The 27,325-nt window shown below is 38.3% G+C and overlaps 1 protein-coding gene across 5 annotated transcripts in view; it reads right to left on the reverse strand.

The window, feature by feature from the left end:
• Gadl1 (glutamate decarboxylase like 1) overlaps positions 1-27,325 on the reverse strand; it is a 159,742-nt gene that overhangs the window by 54,612 nt on the left and 77,805 nt on the right. For all 5 annotated transcript variants that reach the window (XM_020156325.2, XM_074074048.1, XM_074074047.1 and 2 more), the window contains one exon: positions 8,012-8,211. In XM_020156325.2, the coding sequence (XP_020011914.2) occupies positions 8,012-8,211 (200 nt within the window). The remainder of the gene's footprint in view (positions 1-8,011; positions 8,212-27,325) is intronic.

A 27,325-nucleotide genomic window follows, 5' to 3' on the forward strand; every position in this document is an offset into this window, starting at 1 on the left:
CTAGTAAGAATATGGCAGAAAACTGCTATCAACTTTTTAAAATATGTAATGCTCATATCTTCTGGTTAAGAAAACCACTTTTGTGCTAATTTGTTAGAAAAAAAGCTAATACAAACGATAGAGATATTATATACAGAAACACATATATACATATACATACGTTATTGTATTTAAAGCTCTGACTATGTATTCTATACAAAACAACCTGAAACAAGGTTAATATCTAGAAGTTGGATGATGGTAAATTAAAACATACCATTGTGAGAATCAACTAAATTGGGTCTTTTCTGTCTAAAGGCTAGCTCAGTTGGTAGAGCGTGAGACTCTTAGTCTCAGTGTCATGGGTTTGAGACCCTTTCTATCCTATACCCATCAGGTACCACACTATGGAATATGTTTGTCATTGTGTGGATATTAGCTAATTTCCCCAGTTTCCTATGTGCTCTGTGGCACATTGCCTAACTCTGTAAAGTATCTGCCTTTAGCAGAGAATTGTTTGTCATCGGATGTCCTAAACTCAAACTGGTAGTTTTAAGATAATCATTGTCCAAAGGAATTTCTGCTTCAAGACCTCCTTAACCCATGGGTTAATTATATACCTGGTGCTGCCATTTCAGTAAACAGTCATTTCAGGCCTCAGGTTCCCCAGAATCCTAGAATTCCTGCCTGATGGGTCACCCCTTTGTTTTTGTAAACACCAACCAAATTAAGTTTCGTGCCCATGCATTCCAATTGTGTCTGCCCTTCCTCTATGCCCTTCCCTAAATCTCAACCTTAGTCATTTGTGAAGACTGTGAACCCAAGCTCCCTACATTAGAACAAGAGGCAGTCCTGCATTAGGGATAAAAACTGATATGGTTCGTCCATCCTATGTGCTTGCTTGCCTGACCCCAGTCAGAGGTACACCCTTCTGCAGAGGTAAATTTTGCCTTGCCCATCAACTTTCTGATTTGTGATAGTATCAGTGCCCAGATATTTCTAACACTATAATGACCAAGGTATTGAGAAACATGGATAATTCAATCCCATTTTTAAAGAAGGTACAAGTTTTCTCTGTCCACAGCAATTAAGAGCACAGAGCACAATATAAAAGAATGTGTTCCAAACTGCTTCAGCCTGTTCACTTGGGGTCAGGGTTATCACTTTCTTTTTATGCATCTTTGCAAAGTTTCATAGGTATAGTTCCTGGTGCAATTTTTGAAAAAGAGCTGAAAGAAAAATGTAAAGCACACAACCAAACAGACATATACAACCTCTACTTATGAGGGAAGCTCTGAGAACCATCCCTTTTCTCATCTTCATAGGCACAAATGTGCCAAACGTTAATCCATAATTCAGAAGCCTGGGCTGTGGATTCACCCTGAGGAGGCTGACACTGCCCTCAATGGGCAGAGGCTCTCACAAACACTCCACCTCACAAGAAACCCAGGAAACAACTCCAGGCTTGAAATTGCTAATGGCACAGCTGGTCAACAGTGTGACCCTTGGCAATCCTGGGTCCCTGAGCCACCTAAGTGTCCTCATGTATGTAAAGGAGACGTGGAACCAAACTGGTCAAATCCTTTCCTGATAGATTATGACTGTGGGAAACTTACACTCACTGCCTGTAGTCTCAATTAAAAATATTTCTATCAATGGGCTAACATTGCTTTTGGGGAAAAGTCTTCCTAAAACTGAGCTAAATTATTATAGTTAAAATTCTGCTTTTTCTAACCATGTAGACCTAGACCTGTGTTGGGGTCCACATTCACCCTGCTATCATCATCAGAGCCTGTAAAACCATTGGGTCAATGTCCAATTGACCAGGTGTTTAGGGGGGACGAGGAGATGCTGCTATTATTATGAAAACAAAAGTCTAACCAGAATCCCCAAGTTATGCTTCCTGGTAAACCATGCTACCAGGTTTTCCACATAAAAAAGTTTCCACTGTAAACCAAGTTTGAGCACCGCCAGGTTTAGCAAATTGTTTGTGTTTGTCCACAACTGGAAGCATACTTGGCTTAGTTCACCTGGCCATTTACCAAGCTTGTTGGGTGGCTCCACAGTGTTGCCAGGAACCAGGCATTTTCTATCACTGACAAACACTGAGCCTTCTATGCTTAGGGTGTTTGTTAGTGAGGTCTCATCTCATGTTCACAGGATGATTACCACTAGATATGTCACATCTTCACATAACAGTGTCCCCAGAAGGAATAGATGAGACTATAACAAAAATGTACTTTTCATAAATAAACCTCCCTCTATTTAGGTAAGAACATTTTTCCCAGAGGTCTTCATAGAATTCTTCCTGTATCGTATGGACAGAGCCATGAGCTCAACCTTAAACTCATTGGTGGCACAGCAATGTTCCAAGCTGGACCACTACTACCTCAATGAACTTAAGCTCCAGCTGACAAGGAAGAAGAGAGAGTGGTTGCTGGGTGAGCAGTCAACCATGAAAAGTGCTTCTATTTTGCAGGCTTTCTTAGAGCCTTTAATGTCTATGTAAGCACTCAGAATTTCCAAGAGAAGAATAATAGAGTAGTTAACATTTCCCAAACATGTTTGACCATGAGCCTTTGTTTTGATAGATTATCTAGTAAGATCTTCTAGAAGTCATTTATGTCACAGAGCACAGCTTGGAAACACTAGTCATAGAAGTACTTCCTCTATAAGAAACCTTATCCTCTTCTTAAAGAAATGTTTAAATGAAATGAAGTGTTAGGAGAGAATCCAAATCAGTTTTGGGTCACTTCTGTCTACACTGATAGGGATGATTTATTCCTAGCAGCTTTTTTTTTCGAATATAAGGGAACAGCCTAAAGATAAAATACATTTTAAAAAAACTATTAATATATGTTAGAAGCCAGAAAAAAGATGTAGATTCAGTTTTGGGGCATAACACAGAAATCACACTACTTCCATCAAAGGCATGCAAGTAAATTGGACCCCAAAAGCAACAGTACGTTCACTAACCTCATCACTGACTCTCCCTATAAGCTTGGCATAAAAGAGAAGGGAGAAAAAACACATATTAGTAAGCATTTTCATCAATCCTACTGGGGTAAAGTTTGTATTAATATTCTGGCTTGGTCTACAATGATCATTAACATTAATGACACTCTTGCTCCAAAAGAGTGCTCCTTCCCTTACAGACAAATGTGTTCCCAATGTTAGAGAATCTCAGTTCTCCACGAGTCCATTACAGTTTTGGGGGGTTTCGTTTGTCATTTTTGCAAGCTACTCTTTTATTTCTGGAAACAACCTTTTCATTTCTCAATTTACCAGCCACTTAAGCGCCTCCCTGGAAGACTCTGGACCAAGTTTCTCTGCCATTCTCATCCTTCTCAGCTCAGCAGCCTTCTGAAAGCTGTACAGAGCCTCCGAGAACTCTGAAGGCATCTCCTTTCTGTATGTGCTGTACCTACTAGAACAATTCAAGGCTTCTGCAATCCATCACAAATACCCACATGCTCTTTTCTATGCAATTGTGATTCTTTAAAAAATTATCCATTTAAAGAAAAAGAAAATCAAAACATTGGCCCTTCCAGACTGTTCCTCCCCTCACCTAGGGAAATACATAAGTGCAAATGCACCACTGTGCAACTTCCAGACTGACAGCAATAAATTCCTCAGTATTCATGCAAGTCATGAAATGCATTCCACCTGAGAGACCGGGGAGATCCTGTGCCAAGGGAATTGATGAATGATACACTGGAGACCCAATAAAGTAGCAGAATGGGAGCTTCTGAGCTGTTTGTTGTTGCTGAAAAGACTTACACACATGCTATGCCTGCTTTAACAATTACCCCTTACTGAGTATCCATCCACTGACCCTGAAGGCCACAACAAGGCCTGGAAGTGCCCTCAGCAACAGGTAGGCCTGGGTGCTGGGAAACACAGCCAACTCTTCTAGGCAGATGTCAGAAGTACTTTAATCATGCATTTTGTGCCAGAAGAGGTGGTTTTAAACCTCAGCCCTCCAGTGACAATTATGCTTCATAGCACATGTTGCTTTAGGCTGTCAGTGTCACTAATTTTTCCAATAGCCAAAGGAAAAGACTTTTAATCATTATTTCTTGAAGAAATGTTCTCTCCTCGATTAGAATGACAGGATCAAATTGAAATTAGAAAAATCCTTAGCAGTCTCCTGGGTACTACATTTTTTGTTTTTGCTGAATTTCAGACAACCCATAAAATAAGAATCATTGTGCTCTTAAAACTATCTGTTCTTACTTTCTCAGGGAAGAGAGGGAACACAATCTGATCAGTGTAGTGATCACTACTCTATAAAAATCTGGTCCTTAACTCTTAAGATCAACATACAAATTTCAAAATTAAGCTCCATTTACATTCAAGATCATGAGATAACTGTTTCCATGGAATTAATTGCAAATTTTACTGTGATAGGACAGGGGAGAAGTTGCATGGTTTAACGGACCTAACCTAGGGTCTAGGGAAATGGATGTCTTAACGAAAGCAGCCTGCTGATAATAGGTATGCACCACACACTGTAACACCATCATCACAAGCTGCTCCACTGTGCAGAGTTGTTACCCACTGAAGGAAATTATTCTTCGTGAAGGTGCTACTCTGAATTAGAAATTATGCCACGTAGAGCTTTCCAAGTATAGCTGACAACTTTTTTATTTGGTAACTCTGAAGCAAATTCCTGTGGGTCAGGAGGCTTGAGAACAAATAATATTTTAACTCTAATCCTTCAGCAGTTGGAACAGATTATGAGGCTATGCACACAGAATCAGCAGAGTTCTCACCAGCTTGAATTGGCTGACGAGCCACCATTGCAAAATTCTCAGGACTTTTGCAAACCCACCTAACCCAACTGTTGCTATCTTTCAATCTGGCATGATGAGAATATTTATACCATGGTAATTTGCAGACTACAAACTGGAATTTTTTCCTTTTTTCTCCTGAGAGACAGTTTATCATCATTCCACTTATATAGGCTCAGCAAACAAAACAGATTCCAGAATTAATAATATTCTATCCTTCCTAAAAAGCAGGAGTACTAATCAGTAAATCTCAAAAGAAATAAAATCATTAAAATAAAGCCCTGCTATTGTTAATTTACTATGATTCTTAATCCTAGAGAAACTCTATCCAAGTTTATCATTTCATATTCATTCCCAGCAGCATGCATACAAAGACTGTCCTTTTTCTTGGCACTGAAAGTTGGGGTACAGGGTGACTTCTGGAATATACTGTTAGACATCAAGAGTGTGGAAAGTTCAGGGAAAAAAAACCAAATTATTGTGAGTAGCAGCAGGAAAAGGAGATTTTTTTCAAATATTTAAACATAGGTCACAGACTCTGCAGTGATGCTTACTGAAATGTTAATTCAATTCAATTCAACTTGACAAACATTTACAAACAACAACTGTTTGTTGAATTGCATTGAAACGTTAACATTTATCCTCCTGTGATGTTTCTAGGCAAAAATTAGAATGTATCCTTAGACTATAAACTAAATTCCACCCTGAGATGAATGTTAATTTCATAATAAATATGATCATCAAATATTTATATCTAGCCTTATTTCAAGATACTTGTCATTGAATTACTTAGCAGCTTAGGCAAAATAATGTGTGATTCTGACACATTTAAATAGAACAAGAAACTATAAAGCAGGAAACAGAGCTTCCTGGACTTTTAATTTAATGGACATCTATGAATATTTATGGTAGTCATATTTTTTCACTACTGAATAGGTATCTCCCTACCTCTAACAGAGGCACATCAACCCCAGTTCTAGGAAAGGCACACCCTCCCCTAGCTTCAGCATGTGCCCTACAGAATGAAGTAATGCTCTCTCAAAGCCAAGCCAGGGCATGCAACTCAGCTTGACCTCATGTTTCCCCAGTAACAGTGCTGGATTCAGAGATGAACATTTCTCGCACTCACAAAATAATTAAACTTTCTTTGGGATTGCTGAAAGAGGAGCACACTCTTCATTTGACCTTAACCTTGAAGAATATAGATCTGACTTTCTGACAGCCATCATTCTACATGAAAATAAACCCAACATGAAGAAATACATGGCTGAAAGAAGGAGATTGAGGTCTAATGATATTTTTAAGCCCCGTGATCTAGCCACTCCAGAAGCCATCACTATACTAGTCTTGTAAGTAACATGAGGTTTCTTTTCTTTGTTTATAATAGCTTGAGTAAGGTTTTTATCACACCAAAAGACCCCTGATACAATATTCACAGATGTATAAACTGCTTCTTAAAATATAATCACCAGGTTTGTTGACCTCTAAATGTCTTCTGAAAGTTACAAAGCCATCTCTTCAACTATTCTCATACCCAAGCCCTAATCATCCTGACAAAAGGTAGATGGTACTTCCTGCTTCTTGAAATTGAATGTGGCCATGTGATTTGCTTTGGCCAATGGAATGCTGGTACACATAGTTAATCAGGTGTGCAAAGTGGGCCTGTATGACTACACATGCCCTCTTGGGCTTCTGTCATAGTTGTCACAAGAATATGCCCCTGGCTGAGTGGCTCAAGAAGTACAGTGCTTGCATAGCAAGCGTGAGGCCTTGAGTTCAAATCCCAGTACCACAAAAAAAAGAGTATGCTTCAAGCTGCCTACTGGTGCAATGAAGAGGAAAGAAACATGGAGAACCCCAATGCCCAGCCACCAACAGTGTGCGGTAACACCACTCTAGCCAAACTGCAGATCCCAGGAACAAATAATAGGTGTTTAAGACACTAAGTTTCAGACAGTTTTCTTGCACAGGACACTCACTCCATTCCCAGAATAGAAGAAGAAATTGTTGCAAATCTCCAAGGAGATACTTCAGGATTTTGCCTGTGATATGGAAAGATCCTCCAAACAAGAGGTCAGGAACTGATGCTCCCAGTGTCCAGGCAGGTAAGAAAAAAAAATTCATGTAGTCTATAGCATATGCCAGGCATTGTTTCAAGTGTTTTATGTGTGTTAATTCCTTTAGTCCCTGCTGTAACTATTTGAAATAGTTGTAATTATTATTGCTATTTTCTAGATCAAACTGAGATGCAGAGAAATTAAGAAACTTGGCCAAATCATACAGCTTATAAATGGTACAGCTAAGTTTTGAGCGAGGTTTATTTAAACCTCCATGCTGTAGTCAATTGGCCAGATTTAACAAAAACTCAAAAGCATTAAGAAGTGATGGGGGCTCCACAGACTCCACAGCATCACATTTAGCTGGTTGGTGATATGCTGGATTAATGGCCTTTGAATCCTTTGAGAGAAGCCAAAAATCTAGACTTGAAGAACTCTAGTTTAAGTATTTTAAATATTTGAATGCTTTTTAACACCATGAAGCTCATCCCTATACAGTACATGCACAAGAAAACATTTAAAATTAGATTTGAGCGTGGCTTGTCCATTGCACCCACTGATCTAAGTTTAGCAGTTCAGTCCATTTCAGATGCCAAGTGGCTGGTCTGTATATCAAGAGATTTTCTGCTGTCTTTGAAAATTATGACAAAAGCTTTGTTTTTAATGATAGTAAAAAGCATGAAAACATAACATTTCCACATCACCTTTTTCTTTGTATCATCCCATTATCCCATGTTCTTACAGGTATGCTTTAAAAGTCCTTGAAGTCACAACAGACTTAGTCTCTTCACAACGAGAGACTTGACTCTGGTCTTGCATCTACCTGGACCCCTTCCTCACTCCTCTTTACCTAGGTCTCAGCTGAATGTCAGACTCCAAGAAGCCTGTGCAGTGGTCCTTAAGGTCACACTGGGAAGCCCTCTTGAGCACTAAAAGGAAGTCACCTGTGTTTCACCCAACCTTACTGTGTCTCTCAGTAGGCTATGACCTTGCAGGACAGATAGTAGGGCTCTGTCCATAATTCCTAACACATAGAAGAGGCTAAGAAAATGTTGATTGCATGAGAAAAGGAATCCACAAAAAAGGAGCATGCACAGACCTTGTCAATATTACTTTCATTTGGTCTTTCTGTCATGCACACTACACACACACACACACACACACACACACACACACAATTACCTAGATAAAGCAAGGGCACGATTAACTCTCTCTTCAAGGCCTAGTGTGCCCACAGCCTTCCAGGTCATCCAGAACTTAAATGCATCAGGTTTCCTGCTACACTGGATAGACTTGTCTCCTGTGTCATAGCTGATGTCATAGAATTTATCCTGCTGGAACAGGTAAGATGCCTCAGCCGAGTAGCATTTCTTAAGCAGATCCTTTGAAAAAGAAAGAAAGATCACAAAATTTAACTTTAGAACACAATTGATTGTGAAAATATATAGAAACAAAACTTGTATGACATTCTACAACTTGTATCAAAAGTATGGTTCACTTTACCACCTTATGACTGCCCCATGGCAGACACAACTCATGTGTTTAAACCTCAAGACACAAATTTCTCATTGTATTTTTAAAAATCCTCTGGGTTGACAATGGTAGGTTCCACCTTCACAGTTGCACCAATGTCTATGTGACTGTGTCTTCATCTCTGTGACAGCAAAGTAGGCCAGTTTCTCAAGAGGAGTAAATCTATCTATAACTCACTCAAAGTTTCTCAGTGAGGGGGAAAAAAAAATACCTCTGACATTGTGCATACTTCATACAATTTCACAGGCCAAAAACAAAAAAAAACCCCAAGCTTTAAAATCCCCTTCTCTTCAATTCATATCCACAATGAAGGCCAGTTGTGACAATAACCCTGGAATAAAAACTTGAGGGAAGAGCTCATCCTGTGGAAGACTTAAACCAGACCTAAGTCTTCACAGTCACTGAGCAGCAGCTATTGTCCCAAAGGGCCTTTTGTATTTGCTTCACATTGGTTTTATTCATAACCAAATTCTATTCACATTCATTGACTGGTTAGTCCCCACTAAGTACTAGTTGAAAATTTACTATTTATCACCATCCTACATCTTCACCTTCAGCCCATATTATTTTGTTTGAGTTTAACTTATGTTGCTTTCAGGGTCAGCATGTATCCACTGATACATGTACAGCCCATGTTTCCTAACCTATCATTCATGGCCCTCATGACTTCCTGGACAGAGAGGATTTATTTGAGCCCCTCATAACCAATCTGCTCACTGTCCCTTCACCACTGGGTCAGGTCTGATCTGTATCTTTGCTTAAATCATTTTCTTGAGCTTGTCTCTATTAGATTGCAGTATTCAACACATTCTGTAGAGTATATATAGCAGATTTATGATTTTTTAATTTCACTAAGACTAAACATAGCCTTCCCTTTATATCCTTCCAATGAGTTCCATCTCAAATTTTTCTTCCCCCTCATCTTCCTCATTTGCCCATTCATCTGGGTTCATAGTTGGCTGTATTTGTTGACCTTGTTGCTGTGCCCTCCCCACTTTGTGAGCAGCCACAACACATGTTCTCTTTTCATGTGGTCCAGCAGGTTCTTGAAGGCAGGAACCATTCCCTATCCATCCTCACATCCATGCAGTATAATCCTGTGATAGGCACAGAGCACCTTCACTAAACAGTCTAAACAGTGAGGCCACCCCAGCAAGCCACATGACTCTCCCATTCCCTTTACATATGGTAAGTACAGAAAAAAAACACAGATTCATGAACTTCTCATTGGCTGATCTTCCAAGCTTTAACAATGCAAAACTGTCAGGTCTACATAAGAAGCTACAAAAAAATCTACAGTAGACACAGGGGTTCTAAGAAATGCTCTTTTTTCATGAGTGTGTTAAGTGTGCACCACCTGACAGATCAACTTACACTTAAAGGAGTGAAAAGAAAATGTCAAGATATCACACTCCAAATGAAAGACATATTTGCCATTTTGACAACGACCATTTGTCTTGTGTGGACACTAATCTGGGTGTAAATATGTTCCATTACCAAAAAATACCCTGATGATTTGATATAATATAAAACATTAAATACAATTTGGAAAGTCCAAAAGCCATATAAAACAATCAGAGAAAGCCTCAGCCTGGTTCTCATGGGTATGATTAGTGGGCACAGTGCAAGAGTCAATTGCTCTGACCTGAACACTAAAGTAGAGAAAGTTACTCTCTCTTAAATCTTTACTTTGGTTTCACCAGCAACCTTTCAGTTGATCATAGTGACCACCACTGTATCACCCTACCTCAATGATCAGAAATTTTGATTTATTGTTTCTATAGCAACTACAGTCTCACCATATATTATAACATTAGGCAACTGTATGTATTTTAGTACAAAACATGCACACACATTCATAACATGGGTGCACATGTACTCACATTTCCATCAAGATCATAAAATTATTTTCACCAGTTATAAAAGATTAAAAAAATCCCCAAAACAATGAACTTTGGACATTTCTTGAGCAAGCTTCAGAGGCTAAAATCAGTGACTGAGGTGTGACCCATCCATTACCAGAAGACAAATTGCATCATCATAGGCAAATGGAGAAGCAGAGAGACAGGCAAGCATACAGCATGAGCAATTGTCCTGCAAAGTGACACAGTTAATTTCACTGCACTGAAAAATCCTCCTGCCTTGGGAATGTTTCATATAGAACAACTGGAAGCTTGGGATTTACTTTATCGAAAATAAATGAAAACTTTCCCCCCAAAGTCCCTGCTTTGCATTTTAGTTTATATCCCCATATTAAAATGGATGAGATGTCCTTTAGTTTTAAGATACACATCAACCAAGAGAAGAGGCTCAGATGTCCAGAGAAAACTACATTTTGGAATAAGCATAGGAAAAATTAACTTTTTTGAAAAAAATTAATTACTTATTATTGTGCTATCGAAGAGCTCATCTTCATACCCTTAATCCTAGCAGGACAATAAATACCAGTGACATGAATCCCAGCAACAAGTAACCAGTGAGAATACAAATTGCTTTATGTTGTGATATGAACTCAAACTGTTCTTAGGGATTAGCAGACATTGTCTTAGGACTTGCATAGTGGTAAGTGAAAGAAGCTTACACAGAGAGGAATTGTAGAGATTTGGCTCATGTATTTAAAAGTCTAGTCATATACAATTTTCAGGCACATTTGAATCAGGGTTAGATGGTATCCATCATCAGGAATCTGTCATTTCCTCTTGTTCTGTTCTTTTCTGTGTTGGTCTCACTCCCTAAGCAGAAACCTGGCAGGAAGCCCCGAAAAGAGGGCTCCCACGTGGGCCCCATGAGCTTGGGGGAAAGCTGTTGGACAGAAATGAAAATGGAGAACCGCTTCTGCCAGTAAGGCCAATGAACAAGCTCCTCTCCTTGACTACACTGCAGTTAGGCATCCCTAAGCCTGTGAGGTCCTACTCAGGTTGCATTGCTTGCTGTAATAAGAATCTTGCCGAGTCGGTTTGGAGAGAACCCCACCACACACACCCTCTGGATATTTGATCAGCCTTGGCATTGGACTTAATTCTTCATCCTTCCCTGATTTCCCTAGCCTGCCTCCATGAGATTCCTGTTGAGTGTGCTTCCCCTGTACCCATTTTACTGCTAAATGTTTTCTTTACAGATCTCCACCCTGTTCCTTACTTATAAATCTCCACTGTTCCATGCTGTGTTCAGAATCAAGCCCAGTTCTATACTGAGGTCTCTCTACTCCTGTTGCAGTAGTTCCTGAATAAATTTTGTTCTTTACCACTTTACTCCCCAGATTCAGTTGTCTTTAACACAACCCAAGCATTGAGATTCAGATTCTCAATCTCTCTCTTCTCTCTCAGCAAATTAAAGCACTATCACTTTGTTTTAATGACTTCTATAATATTGTGGTAGAATGAAATGGAAAGAAATCAGTCTTAGCACCTCTTGCTGACAGGCAGTAGCTGTGCTCACTGACATTTAACCACAAAGGCAAAAACAGAAGCTTGCAGCTGGAGGTTCAGCAAGGAAACCTCAATAGAAAAGCAGAGCAATATAAGAACCTCCTTGCCCTGCTTTTCTTGCCCTGGTAGCGACAGGCTTGTACCCAAATTAGGAATGTAAAAACTGTCCTCCAATGACCCTCCTGCCTTGATGTACTCAAAATCTACAATGTATAAAAGAAATAACCCTACTGTGTTTGGAGCTCAGACTTTGGGAGTTATCCTGCTGAGCCAGGCGCCACCAATAAAGTGTGGCTTCCAGATCTCAGTGTCATGACCCCTTTGCTCCAGCTACAATATCAATGGATCAACAATGTTACACCATAATTTTTTAAAGATTTTATTAGAATAAAATAGTTGTACAGGGGGATACATTGTGATATTTACATATGTGCTTACAGTGTATCTTAAACTTACCATCACTTTTTTCTTCCCCTCTCCCACCTTCTTAGAACAATTTCAACAGGTTTCATTCTTCTATTTTCAAAATACATACACATTAACCCTCATTCCCCCTTTCCTTGTGTCCACCTGCCTCTCACTGGAACCTGGAAAAGACTATTCTTCCTTCCTGCACTTCATATTTAAGTGTATATTGGCAGTCCAAGGGTGTTTCACCTTAGCATTTCAGACCTGTATATGTTGTGCTTTTATCAAATTACTTAATCTTTATCACCATGCTCCCCTAATATTCAACAGCTTACAGTACAATGCATTACATTATATTCGTACATAGATGAGTTTCTTCAATATTTTTCATTCTCTAACATTTTTTACCTCTTCCTCCTCCCATTGTCCCTCAGACAGACTCACTAATACAATTTTGTTCTCTCTCTCACTATATATGTATAGATATGTGTGTGTATATATGATTATGTATGTATCTATATATACATCTAACTTATAGGTCTAGCTTCCACATATGAGGAACATGTGACCATTGATTTTTTGAATTTGGCTTACTTTGCTTAATGTGAAGTCCTCTAATTCCATCCATTTACCTGCAAACAGCATAATTTCATTCTTCTTTATGGCTCAATAAAAGATCATTGTGTATACACCATATTTTCTTAATCCATTCATCAACCATGGGATATTTGCCTATTGTAAATAATGCTGCAATAAACATGAGTATGCAAGTGTCTTTACTGTATCCTGGAGCATTTTCCGTCGGATATAAGCCTAGGAGTGGTATTGCTGGATCATATAGTAGTTCTATTTTTAGTTTTTTGAAAGACCTCCATATTACTTTCCATAAAGATTGCACTAGTTTACATTCCCACCAACAATGTAGAAGTGTTCCTGTTCATTGTTTATGTATAGAAATGCTACTGTTTTTGTGTATTGATATTTGTATCCTGCTACGTTGCTGAAAATGTGTATAAGATCTAAGAGTTTTTTGGTTGAGTTTTTAGGGTCTTTCAGGTATAGGATCATATCATCTGCAAACAGGGATAGTTTCTCTTCTTTCTTCCCTATTTGAATCCCTTGTATTTCTTTCTCCTGTCTTACTGCTCTAGCTAGCAATTCCATTACTATGTGGAAGAGTAGGGAGAGTGGAAAATTCTGCCTCATACCTGATTTCAGAAGAAATGATTTCAGTTTTTTCCGATTTAGTATGATGCCGGCTATAGTTTTGTCACATATAGCCTTTATAATGTTGGGGAATGTATTTTCTATGCCTACTTTCTTCTATTATGAAAAGATGTTTAATTTTGTTGAAGGTTTTTTCTGCATCTATTGATATGATGATATGGGTTTTGTCCTTGATTCTGTCTTATGTGTGTTGATTTGTGAATGTTGTAGCATCCTTGCATCCCTGGAATTAAATCTACTGATCATGGTGTATGATCTTTTTAATGTGTTATTGGATTCTGCTAGCAAGTATTTTATTGAGGATTTTTGAGTCTATGTTCATCAAGGACCTTGGCCTATAACTTTCTTTTTTTTGATGTTTCTTTGCCTGGCTTTGGTATTAGTGTAATACTGGCTTTGTAGAATATGTTTGGTAGTATTCCTCCTTTTGTACTTTACAGAATAATTTGAGTATTGGTGTTAGTTCTTTAAAAGTGGTAGAATTCAGCAGTGAATCCATCAGAACTTGGGCTTTTCTTTATTGGAAGTTTCTTTATAACTGTCTCAATCTCACTGCTTGTTACAGATCTGTTTAAGCTTTTAATGACCACCTGGTTCAATTTTGGTGAGTAAAATGTGTCAAGAAATTTATCTATTTCTTCTTCATTGTCCAGTTTGCAGGAGTATATATATTTTTAATATTGCTGAATGATTGTGTGAATTTCTTTGGCATCTTTTGTAATGTTCACTTTTTAATCTCTAATTTTATTAATGTGGGTCTTCTTTTTTCTTTTAGTTATTTTGGCTGAGGTTTGTCAATTTTGTTTATTTTTTCAAAGAACCAGCTTTTTGTTTCATTGACTCATTTTTTTTTGTCTCCAATTCACTGATTTCTGTCTTGATTTTTATATATCATTCCATCTATTACCTTTTGGGTTGTCTTGCTCTTGTTTTTCAAGGAGTTTGAGATGTAGCATCAGATTATTTATTTGAGTTCTCTCTAGTTTTCTGATGTGGTTGCTCATGGCTATAAATGTCCCTCTTAAGACTGTGTCCCACAGGTTCTAATAACTTGTTCCTTGTTTTCATTTGAATCTAGGAATTTCTTAATTTCTTTCCAAATATCTTCAATACTCATTGATTGTTTAAAAGTGTGTTATTCATTTTCCATGAGTTTGAATGGTTTTAGTGGTTTTTCCTTGCTATTGATTTCCAATTTTATCCCATAATGGTCTGTTAGGATACAGGAGATTACTTCAATTTTTTGTACTTTTTGAGATTTGCTTTATGATCTAGGATGTCATCTATTTTGGAAAAAGTTCCATGGCCTGCTGAGAAAAATGTACAGTCTGTTGTCATAGGATAAAAATACTCTATAAATGTCTGTTAAGTCCATTTCATCTATGGTATTGTTTAATTCTAGAATATTTTTGTTGATTTTTTTTGTCTGCAACTTCTGTCCATTGAAGAGAATGGGGTGTTGAGATCTCCCACAATTACTGTTTATGGTTCTATCTGTTCCTTTAAGCTCAGAAGTGTTTGTTTTATGAATGTAGGGCTCCTATGTTTGGTGCATATATATATTTAGAATTGTTATGTCTTCTCACTGGATTGTTCTTTTATTAGTATGTAGTGTTTTTCTTTATCTCTTCTGAGTGATTTTTGTGTAAAATTTGCTTTATCTGATATGAGAATAGCTACACTTGCTTACTCTCAGTTTCCTCATGCCTGATAAATCCTTTTTCCAATCTTTTACTTTTAGTTTGTGTGTGCCTGTTTGTGAGGTGTATTTCTTGTAGACAACAGATTGTCAGATTGCTTTTTGATCCAATCTGACAATCTGTGTCTATTGATGGGAGAACAAAGTCAATTTACATTTAGGGTTATGATTGAGAGGTGTTTACTGCTTCTATTGCTTTCATCCCAGATTTTTATTTCCAAAGTAATGTCTTATCTGAATCTTCTGCTGGCCAAATCAGCAGGAGGTCAACTGGCAGAAATGCCTGGGAAATGTGGTACACAGGAATCCAGCCCCTTTGTCTGCAAAGGGCAAAGAACGGGGGATCACTCAATAAAGAGAAACAGGCAAATGGCAAGCACACTACATGAGCAGAGAAACCATAATTTTCACTTTCACTGTGTTCACAACATCTAACCTACCATGTAATAATAGTAACAGTAAGAGATAATATTTATTGAGCTCACACTGTTTGCTAGGCACTGTATATGAATGAACTCATTTAAATCTCATAATAACCCAATGATATATGCTCTGTTATTTTTATCAAGTCTATTGTACATGTTTTGTGACATAGCAAGGTTCAGTTAATTATCCAAGGTCATGCAGTTACCAGTGGGTAGGGCTGAGTTTCAAACAATAGCTGCTTGGATTCAGGGCCTGAATTCTTAACTCACTACATGGGGCTGCAATCACAGTGGGTACTCACATACAGGTGGAAAATACTTGAGACTCTGGTGATATTCAAAGATTTCACTAAAAACACATAATCATGTCAAAAGACTGCACATTCTCCTTCTCAAGATTAACCAGGCCACTGTTGATTTCCACAGCCACTTCTGATTCAGCAGTCAATGTGTCTCTAGGTCAAAATTCTGTATGTTACCCAGACTTTTATATTGTTTCTCCTTTTTGCAATCATGTTTTCAGCTTACCAAACAAAAGCTACCAAAATTCTTCCAATATTCTGTCCCATGCCACCATTTATTACAAGCAAAAAATTTTCCAACTCACTTAACAAATGGGCATACTAATCATCTTTGTAGTAATTAATTTATTCCAAAATTATATATCTATCCTATTTTATAACAAGCACTATGATGCCAGGAGCCTAAGCATATGATCCCAAGGAAGCACTAAGTATCCAAGCTGATATTTGTTGATAGTGCAAAACTAAATTTAAGCTGCAATGAAGAACAACTTGACTGTAACCTAGAATATAAATCAGGAGGATCCAAAATGGTGACTAGAGGGAGAAAGTGGATAGCGTGAGCTCTGTAAAGCAAAAATCTTGCTGAGATGCTGCAGACACACCTGGCAGGAAAAACCACCAAGAAGAAGCAAAACTCTGACACCCCAAGCCCCCAGTCTGCACATAGCTTCTCCACACCACGTTACATGGAGAAGCCAGGAGGGCTCCTACACTGCCAGAAGCTGGCTCCTAACCTGCTTGGGAGATGCAGACCAACAGGTGAGCAAATAAGCAGCACATTGTATCCCACAGCCATCCCTGGGATAAACCAGCATACCCCCTGGACAGTCTGACCCCCACCCTGGGGGAAAAAAAACTGAAAAATAAACAAGGAACTGAAAAGGACACATAGCAAAGAGGGCAGGGTGCCTTGAGCACACTGGAGAAGTGGGTAGGGGCAGTCTCCCCTGCAAACTAAAAATACACAAAGCCTGCAACAGTAACATGCCAGACTCTCCACCAGAGAAGAGGGGAAGAGCAGTTCCCCATGTGAACTTTACATAAACAACACCTGCAACTGTAGCCAGCTTGGACTCTCCACCAGAAAAGAGGGGAGGGGCAGGCTTCTGGGAGAACTCTAAATCAACAAAGCCTGCTGGAGAAGGTGGGTGTGATGGCTCCCCCAACAAACTTGTAAAAATAAAATCTGCAACAGTAACCAATGTGCAGGATGCTCCACTGGAGAAGAGGGGAAGGGGAGCTCCCCATGCAAACTTTAAATAAACAAAGCCTACAATTGTAGTTGGCTTGTAGGACTCCCCACCAAAGAAGAGGGGAGGGGGCAGGCTCCTGCAGGAACTCTAAATAAACAAAGCCTGCCAGAGAAGGTGGACGTGACAGCTCTCCCTGCAAATTTTAAATACTTAAAGCCTGAAATAGTAGATGGCTGGCAGGAGTTGGCAGGTGAGCTGCAGCCTGAAACAGGGCAGATAGTGGTTCACAAAGCTGTCTCCTGACCCAACCACCTGGCAAGACAACGACAGAGCTACTGCTTAAATACCAACACCAGGACTGGATGCTGAAGGAGCAACACCAGAACTAGTAAGACTGAAACGTCATTGTTTCTGGACTTGAGATTTTTATTTTTTATAGTTTTATATATCTTTTCTATTTTTTAAATTATTTTTTCTTTTTTTAATTTTTTCCCCCTTTGGTGAGACAATGACAGAGCTACTACTCAAATACCAACACCAGGACTGGATGCTAAAGGAGTAACACCAGAACTATTAAGACTGAAATTTTATTGCATCTGAACCTGGGATTTGTTTTTCTTCTTTTTGTCTCTTCTTTTTTCTTTTTTCCCTTTCTCTCTAAATGCTTGTTTAGTTCACTGTTGATTAGTACACTCTCTCTCCTTGTTAATTTCTTTGGTTCTCATTTTTTTTCTTTTTTCTTTGCTTTCTTATTCCTCTTACTCTTCCATTCTAGATGTCATTACCTTTACTATTACAAGCTAGAGTGTACTAAATTACACACATTACAGGGACAGTAACAGCACCAAGTGGAATGATGGGAAGACAGAAAACGGATGGAAACTGTTTCCACCCCAATAACAAATTAGTACAGGAACCAGAGAGAAATGAAGAAAATGGACCCCCAGATTCAGACTCCAACAAAACAAAGAGAAAGTATACCAAGGAACCCAACAAAGCCCACAAGAACAATTTGAAAGAAGAAATCCTGCAAGTAATTAATGAGAACTTTATAGAGATGATACTGGATATGGTCAACCAAAATGTATAGGAGACACTCAAGAAATACCAAGACAACAAAAATAAAGAATATGAGAAAGCATAAGAACAAATAAAAGAAACCATAGAAGCCCTGAATAAACACCAAAGTGAAACAAAGTACACCATAAATAGAGAGATAAATGAACTCAGGATGAAAATTGACAATATTAAAGAGAAAATGACCCATGATATGGAAAACCTCAGAAAAAAAGAATGAAACAGAAATACAAAACAAAATGGAAGGCCACTCCAGCAGACTAGAACAAGCAGAAGATAGAATCTCAGAACTTGAAGATTAAATAGTAATTAGAGGAAAAGCTGAAGAACTACTGGTCAGACAACTCAAGACCTGTGAAAGGAATATGCAAGAATTCACCAACTCCATCAAAAGACCAAACTTGAGAATCATGGGCATTGAAGAAGGAGAAGAGGTGCAAGCAAAAGGAATTCATAATATATTCAACAAAATAATAACAGAAAATTTCCTAAATCTAGAGAAAACTATGCCCACTCAGGTTCAGGAAGCCTCCAGGACACCAAACAGACTTGACCAAAATAGAACTACCCCATGACATATTATCATTAAAACAACAAGTACAGAGACTAGAGAAAGAATATTGAAGGCTGTAAAAGAGAAAAAACAAATAACATCAAGGTAAATCCATCAAAATCACAGCAGATTTCTCAATGGAAACCTTAAAAGCAAGAAGAGCATGGAGTGAGGTCTTCCAGGCACTGAATGAAAATAACTTCAACCCTAGGATACTCTACCCAGCAAAATTATCATTCAAAATAGATGGACCAAAAAAGTCTTCCATGATAAGCAGAAACTAAAACAATATATGACCACAAAGTCACCACTACAAAAGATTCTTCAAGAAAATCTACACCAGAAAGTGAAAGCAAACAAAACCTTGAAAGGGAAGGCAGTACCAAACCACAGGAGAAGAAAAGGCAAGAAAGTAGAGAATAACATCAATTTAGCTGCACACAATCAAACCCTTAAACAACTGAGACAATTAGATGACAGGAATCACCACATATATATCAATACTAACACTGAATGTTAACGGACTTAATTCCTCCATCAAAAGACACTGTTTGACAAACTGGATTAAAAAAGAAGATGCAACAATTTGTTTCTTACAGGAGACCCATCTCATTGACAGAAACAAACATAGTCTTAAGGTGAAAGGCTGGAAGAAGATTTACCAAGCCAATGGTTCCCAAAAACAGGCAGGAGCAGCAATACTTATTTCTGACAAAATAGACTTCAAACCAACATTGATCAAACGAGATAAAGAAGGACATTCCATACTAATAAAAGGGGAAATAGACCAAAAGGAAATAACAGTTATCAACCTATATGCACCCAATGTCAATGCACCCAATTTCATCAAACATACTCTGAAGGACCTAAAAGCATATATAAACTCCAACACAGTTGTAGTGGGAGACTTTAATATTCCCCTATCACCAATAGATACATTATCCAAACAAAAAATCAATAAAGAAATCCTAGATATAAATCATACCATAGATCAAATGGACCTAGCTGAGCTCTACAGAACATTTCATCCAACTTCTACACAATATACATTCTTCTCAGCAGCCCATGGAAACTTCTCCAAAATAGATCATATCCTAGGGCACAAAGCAAGCCTCAGCAAATATAAGAAAATAGAAATTATAGTGTGCATACTATCTGATCACAATGCATTAAAACTAGAGCTCAACAACAAAAATAATAGCAAAAAATGTGCAAACTGTTGGAAACTGAACAACACATTGCTCAATGATCAATTGATCATTGATGAAATAAAATAGGAAATTAAAAGGTTCCTGGAAGTTAATGAAGATGAAAACACAACCTATCAGAACCTATGGGACACAGCAGTCCTAAGAGGAAAGTTTTTAGCCATGACTGCATATATTAAAAGGATAGAATGATCTCAAATCAATGACCTAATGTTGCATCTCAAATTCCTAGAAAAACAAGAACAAGCAAACCCCAAAACAAACAGAAGGAGAGAAATAATAAAAATAAGAGCTGAAATCAATGAAATAGAAACCAAAAAAAAAACAAAGAATTAATGAAACAAAAAGTTGGTTCTTTGAAAAAATAAACAAGATCAACAGACCTCTGGCAAACCTGACTAAAATGAGGAGACAAAAAACCCAAATCAGTAAAATCAGAAATGCAAAAGGGGAGATAACAACAAACACCACAGAAATCCAGGAAATCATTAGAGACTACTTTGAGAACCTATATTCTAATAAATTTGAAAATCTTGAAGAAATGGACAGATTTCTACATACTTATAATCATCCAAAATTGAGCCAAGAGGACATTAATCACCTGAATAGATCTATAACACAAAATGAAATTGAAGCAGCAATGAAGAGTCTCCCAAAAAGAAAAGTCCAGGACCTGATGGATTTGCTGCTGAATTCTATTAGACCTTTAAAGAAGAACTGATACCAACCCTCCTTAAACTGTTCCATGAAATAGAAAGGGAAGGAAAACTGCCTAACACATTTTATGAAGCCAGTATTACACTTATCCCAAAACCAGGCAAAGACACCTCCAAAAAGGAGAACTATAGACCAATCTCCTTAATGAACATTGATGCAAAAATACTCAATAAAATAATGGCAAACCAAATTCAACAATACATCAGAAAGATCATTCACCACAACCAAGTAGGCTTCATCCCAGGAATGCAGGGGTGGTTCAATGAAAATCAATAAACGTAATAAACCACATTAACAGAAGCAAAGACAAAAACCACTTCATCATCTCAATAGATGCAAAAAAAAAGCCTTTGACAAGATCCAACACCATTTTATGATAAAAGCTGTAAGAAAACTAGGAATAGAAGGAAAGTACCTCAACATTATAAAAACTGTGTATGACAAACCTAGAGCCAACATCATACTCAATGGTGAAAAATTGGAAACCATTTCCCCTAAAAACAGGAACAAGACAAGGATGCCCACTATCCTCACTCCTATTCAACATAGTACTGGAATTCCTAACCAGAACAATTAGGCAAGAAGAAGGAATAAAAGAAATACAAATAGGTAAAGAAACTGTCAAAATATCCCTATTTGCAAATGATATAATCTTATACCTTAAAGACCCAAAAAAACTCTACCCAAAAACTCCTAGACACCATCAACAGCTACAGCAAGGTGGCAGGATATAAAATCATCATACAAAAATCATTAGAAAACAGTTCCATTTACAATAGCTTCAAAAAAAATCAAATACCTAGGAGTAAACTTAACAAAGGATGTGAATGACCTCTACAAGGAAAACTATAAATTCCTTAAGAAAGACATTGAGGAAGATTATAGAAGGTGGAGAGATCTCCCATGCTCATGGATTGGTAGGATCAACATAGTAAAAATGGCTACAATACCAAAAGCAATCTACATGTTCAATGCAATTCCCATCAAAATCCCAATGACATTCATCAAAGAGATTGAAAAATCTACCCTAAAATTCATTTGGAAATACAAGAGACCATAAATAGCCAAGGCAATACTCAGCAAAAAGAACAATGCTGGAGGTATCACAATACCCAACTTCAAACTATATTATAAAGCAATAGCAATAAAAACAGCATGGTACTGGCACAAAACAGACATGAAGATCAGTGGAACAGAATAGAGAACCCAGATATGAATCCACACAACTATACCCACCTTGTTTTTGACAAAGGTGCTAAAAATATACGATGGAGAAAAGACAGCCTCTTCAACAAAAGTGTTGGGAAAATTGGTTAGCAGTCTGCAAAAAACTGAAACTAGATCCATGTTTATCACCCTGTACTAGTAACAACTCAAAATGGATCAAGGACCTTAATATCAGACTCCAAACTCTAAAGTTGGCACAGGAAAGAGTAGGAAGTAATAGGTATAGGCAAGGACTTCCTCAATAGAACCCTAGCAACTCAGCAACTAAGAGAAAGTATAGACAAATGGGATGTCATAAAACTAAAAAGCTTCTGCTCAACAAAAGAAATGGTCTCTAAACTGAAGAGAACACCCACAGAGTGGGAGAAAATATTTGCCAGCTACACATCAGACAAAGGACTGATAACCAGAATATATAGGGAACTTAAAAAACTAAATTCTTCCAAAATTAATGAACCAATAAAGAAATGGGCAAGTGAACTAAACAGAACTTTCTCAAAAGAAGAAATTCAAATGGCCAAAAAACACATGGAAAAATGCTCACCATCTCTAGCCATAAAGGAAATGCAAATCAAAACCACACTAAGATTCCACCTCACCTCTGTTAGAATAGCCATCATTAGAAATAGCACCACCAACAGGTGTTAGTGAAGATGTGGGGAAAAGGAACCCTTGTACACTGCTGGTGGGAATGCAGACTAGTACAACCATTCTGGAAAGAAATTTGGAGACTTCTTAAAAATCTAATCATAGACCTGCCATATGATCCAGCAATCCCATGCCTGGGGATATACCCAAAGGATTGTGACACAGGTTACTCCAGAGGCACTTGCACACCCATGTTTTATTGCAGCACTATTCACAATAGCCATGTTATGGAAACAGCCAAGATGCCCAACTACTGATGAATGGATTAAGAAAATGTAGTATTTATACACAATGGAATTCTACTCAGTCATGAAGAATGAAATCTTATCATTCGCAAGTAAATGGATGGAACTGGAGAATCATTCTGAGCGAGGTTAGCCAGACACAGAAGACCAATAATCGTATGTTCTCCCTCATATGTGGACTTTAGATCAGGGCAAACACACCAAGATGATTGTACTTTGGTCACATGATAAGGTGAGCGCACAGAAGGGAGGTATGAGGATAGGTAAGAAACCCAAAAAACATGATACTATTTGATGTCCTCAATGCAAAGGAACTAATGCAGAAACTTTAAAGCAACAGAGGCCAATAGGAGAAGGGGATCAGGAACTGGAGAAAAAGTCAGTTTGAGAAGAATCAACTTAGAATATAACACATTTGTACATGGAAGCAATGCTAGGAATCTCTGTATAGCTATCCTTATCTCAACTAGCAAAAGTGCTTTGTCTTTCTTATTATTGTTTATACTCTCTCTTCAACAAAATTACAGATAAGGGCAGAACAGTTTCTGCCTGGAAGCGAGGGGGTGGGGGAAGGAGGGTGGGAGTGGGGGGGGAGAAGGAGGGGGTGGGGGGAAGGGGGGGAGAAATGACCAAAACATTGTATGCACATATGAATATAAAGCAAACTTTACAAATGATTCTGCCATACAATATTGTCTTTATTTATTCACTGAGCAAACATTTTAAGTGTCTTCATATATACTAACAGTGGTGCCAGGCACTGGTGATGTAATATAGAATGAGAAAGTCACTATCATTGTGAAGTTTCAGATGGGAACAGGCAGTTACAGTATAGTCCTAGCACAGGAGAAAGAGCAATTTGCTGCAAAGCAGGAGGGAGCCCCCTTTCACTACCTTAATGCCCTCACACAGGGCTTTTCAGCTGAGAGAGGAAAGACAGGAGCAGCTGGCTAGGAGGAGAGAGGGTGGGAATTAATTCAGTGCAACTGGAGCTAATTAATGAGAGAGCAGGCTGAAAAGGTGAAGAGTAACTAAGGCACCAGGAATCATGCCATGATAGGAGGGATTTGTTATGAAATCTTCACAGGCTCATGTGGATAGTATACCTTAAAGTTCATTACCAATCTGGCAGAATAATGTGAGAATCAGCCTATTTGAGTCCTGCTTTTGATTTGGTCACTTGGTATCAGAGCTCAAAGCAAGCCGCTTAACATCCTGGGCTGCATTTTTTTCATTGACCTAATGTTGGCAAGGATGCTTGTTCTACATACTCTGCATGAATCTTGTGAAAATCTAATGATGTAATGCTAACTGGGAACACCCCTCAGTCTCTGGCCAAAATCCTAACCTCCCACTGCTTCTCTCTGGCCCATTCCCATACACCTGAGCCCTCCCAGTGGTCGCTGTCCATTCTTATTCTGGCTCACTTATTCCCCAGGCAAGCTGCAGACCTGCTTCCTCACTATAGAATAAGCATGACAGTCCTCACTCACTTACTCTTTTTAGTGCTATACACTTTCATACTGTAGTCATAAAAGTAGATGAAACTGGCAGAAAATATTAAGGATATTGTAAGAAATCTTAGAACAAAAGAAAGAGTTACCAATGGTCTTCATCCTCCAAAGAACTTGAACCTGACCTTACTTAAACTCCTCCTCTTGATAATCTTCTTAAATGCTCTGGCATCTAAGAAGTCTCAGCATGCTTTATATGGAAGGCACAAAAGGCATCATGACAAGGGACTAGGGAAGAAAGGAAAGGAGAGAGAGAGGAAAGAGCAAAGAGAGGGGAAGGAGGAGAAACAAACAAACGAAAGAAGAAGGAATGAATGACATTATAGTGATATTATTCCAAGATGATATTTCAAATGCTGAAAGACAGGTCAATCTAGGCATCTGTCCATAGCTCTATTTAAGCTCATCTGTTTCTACAGCAAGTATTATTTTATTTGTAAATTCTTTAGGTAGACATCTTTTATTTTCCTTCAGGTATTTCTTTGATCTTTTTTGGATTTTTGTATTTAATTCGTTTTCTCTCTGTTCCAGCTTTTACACACTCTATCTGAGTAAAAACTAAAATATCTGGAATTGCATCCAGCTTGGGGGAAAAGCTTAGTATTTCTATAAGTAGCTACAATTTTTCTTTGAACTTGACACTAAATCTGAGTTCTGATTTGCCTTCTCCTCTGCCATGTGAAAGTCTGATTTCAGACACGACACTTCATTGGTTGTTTCAATGTCTGCCAGAGAATCGCATCCTGACATAGAGCTTCTGGTCAATTATTTTTTGATCAATTTATTCATCTGTCTTTCTCATCCCTTTGAAGCATTTCCCAATCACTGGTGTCACCCACCAGTCAACCTCCAGTCATGTCTTCAATTAATTCTCCAATTCTCATTACCCTCCTTTCCCTTGGTGCTTGCATTTTCTGAAAAACTTCAGGAGTAGAAGTCCACCGATACTTATTATGCTTGTGTTTGAACTTCTGAAGAACTGGCAAACAGCCTGTCCTGCTTCTTCTGCATGTGGTGACGTAAGTGAGCTTGTCATGCTACCATTTTGACATCTCCTTTCAGTACCTTCATGTCAATCTCCATTCTCTCAAAATACTATGCCATCAGCCTTCTGCAAACTGACTCCTATTCTGCCTGCTTGAAGCTGCTTCCAGAAAGTGTTATGTGCCTGGTGTCCAACAGGATGTGGTTTTGTCTCCTATTCAGTTCGTGAGCATGATGCTTTAGCATCACAGCAATCGGGGAAGGTCCATTCTCTGGGGAAAGAGCTTCACTCATGGCACTATGGAAGAAAAGTTTGCAGGGGACCTACTTGCATTTGTCTTCCACCTTCCGGTTGATACACTTTTGAAAATACTTAAATTGCTTTGCAGAGATGAATGCAGTTTCCTCTTTTCTTAATGCACTGGACAGGGTTTTGAAAATCATCACTCTACTACAAATGCATTGTGTACAGTTATCAAGCAGATCCTAAAGTTCTGTAGCTCAGCTCCAGCAGTAAAGGCAGGAAGGGCCACTCCACATGTGGTGGGCACGACTCCTCAGGTACCTTCTGGTCATCCCCTGGCAGAGGGAGTCCCCTCCTGCTCAGGCTCTGGCTCTCCCCCCTTCTCCATTTGTCTCCCTGGGTCCCTTCTTACCAGGTGCTCCACTGTGGGAAGAAACAGCAGTTTCCAGAGCACATGTGTCTCTACCCAGAAATGAAAGTAAAGGAAAGGGCAGTGGGCAGGAAAGGGGGGCGGGCACACAGATCACCTGAGGGCTGGGTCAGTGATGCTTGGGAACACTGGGCTTTTGTGATAGGGATTTATATGTCACCAGTATATGAATAGCTAAGAAATCCAGAGTTGAATCAGTTTGATATCATCTGTAAAAATCACAGAGTATCCTGGAATAGTTGATTTCTTACTCTTAATAACAAGGCCCCACTTCTCCTTCCCAAAGGCTTCTGAAAAATTTGGAAAGTTTTGTTACATTCTAAATCTGCAGGGCAGATAGGGATTTTCAGAGAACTGATAGAGTATGTTAGTGAATGAGCTGAGATTCTATATTTTCTCCTGAAACGTCAATCTTCCTTATATTCCCCTAACTTAAATTAGGATAAGCTGATTTGAAAATGAAGAGCCTGAGCTAAAAGATATTTTTATGAAATGTAACCTAATAATTTTAAACCGTGACCCTGCCTTCAGGAGACAGGAAAGCTGGACCTAGTTTCTTAGAGAATGTGCAAGTGCTTCTATAAATAGGTAAGAAACATTTGATAGTGCAGAGATCACTGGGCAATACCTCTGCTCACCCTACAGCATTTAAAATAGTATGATTGGGCTTCTCTCTGAAGACAGATGGAGAGTTTCCCACTTTCCCTGGACAACTATTAGCATTCTCTGTTAAAGATAATTTTAAAAACTGTTTTTCAAACTTTGACTACAACCCACAGTAAGCAATTATTTTTAAATACTAACATAGTATTTTCTGTGGTCCACATGAGCTGAAACAGAAGTTTCATGGCACAGTATACTTCACTGCTCCATGGAATGTCCACTCATAGTTCCTATTCCATTTTATTTTGTTCTATCCATTAAAATGGAAAAATTAAAAGCTGGTGTGACTTATAATTAACTCCATAACTCTAGACCATTTACTACAATGGATCTTAATCTCAGGGAACATCATAATCATCTGAGTTTTTAAAAATACTAATTCAAGGTTCTTATTCCAAATCAAAATATCATATTTCCTGATTTGGGCAGAGCAATATTTTGTTTTGTTTTGTTTTAAGCAACCAGAGCGTTGTTAATGTGCAGAAATTATTAACAACCACTTCTCTGATAGAGCTTGATCTAACATTAAAAAATCCTGATCTAGACGTATCAGCCAGCATTGCATTACATTCCTGTTGGGTCCAGAGACAGTGGAAGTGTTGAGTTTTTATGAGAACACAAAACTAGGGCGATTATCTGGCTTCTTTTTGTGCAATTAGTACTCATTATCTGAGTCTTCTTTGTATGTGAATACAAGTGAAGAGTAGTTTTATTCCATGTTCATAAAATAAAGAGAATATGAATCATGCTGGAGTCTTAATCCAGGGA

Source organism: Castor canadensis, chromosome 5 (assembly GCF_047511655.1).
Source record: "Castor canadensis chromosome 5, mCasCan1.hap1v2, whole genome shotgun sequence".
In the NCBI taxonomy this organism is placed as follows: domain Eukaryota; kingdom Metazoa; phylum Chordata; class Mammalia; order Rodentia; family Castoridae; genus Castor; species Castor canadensis.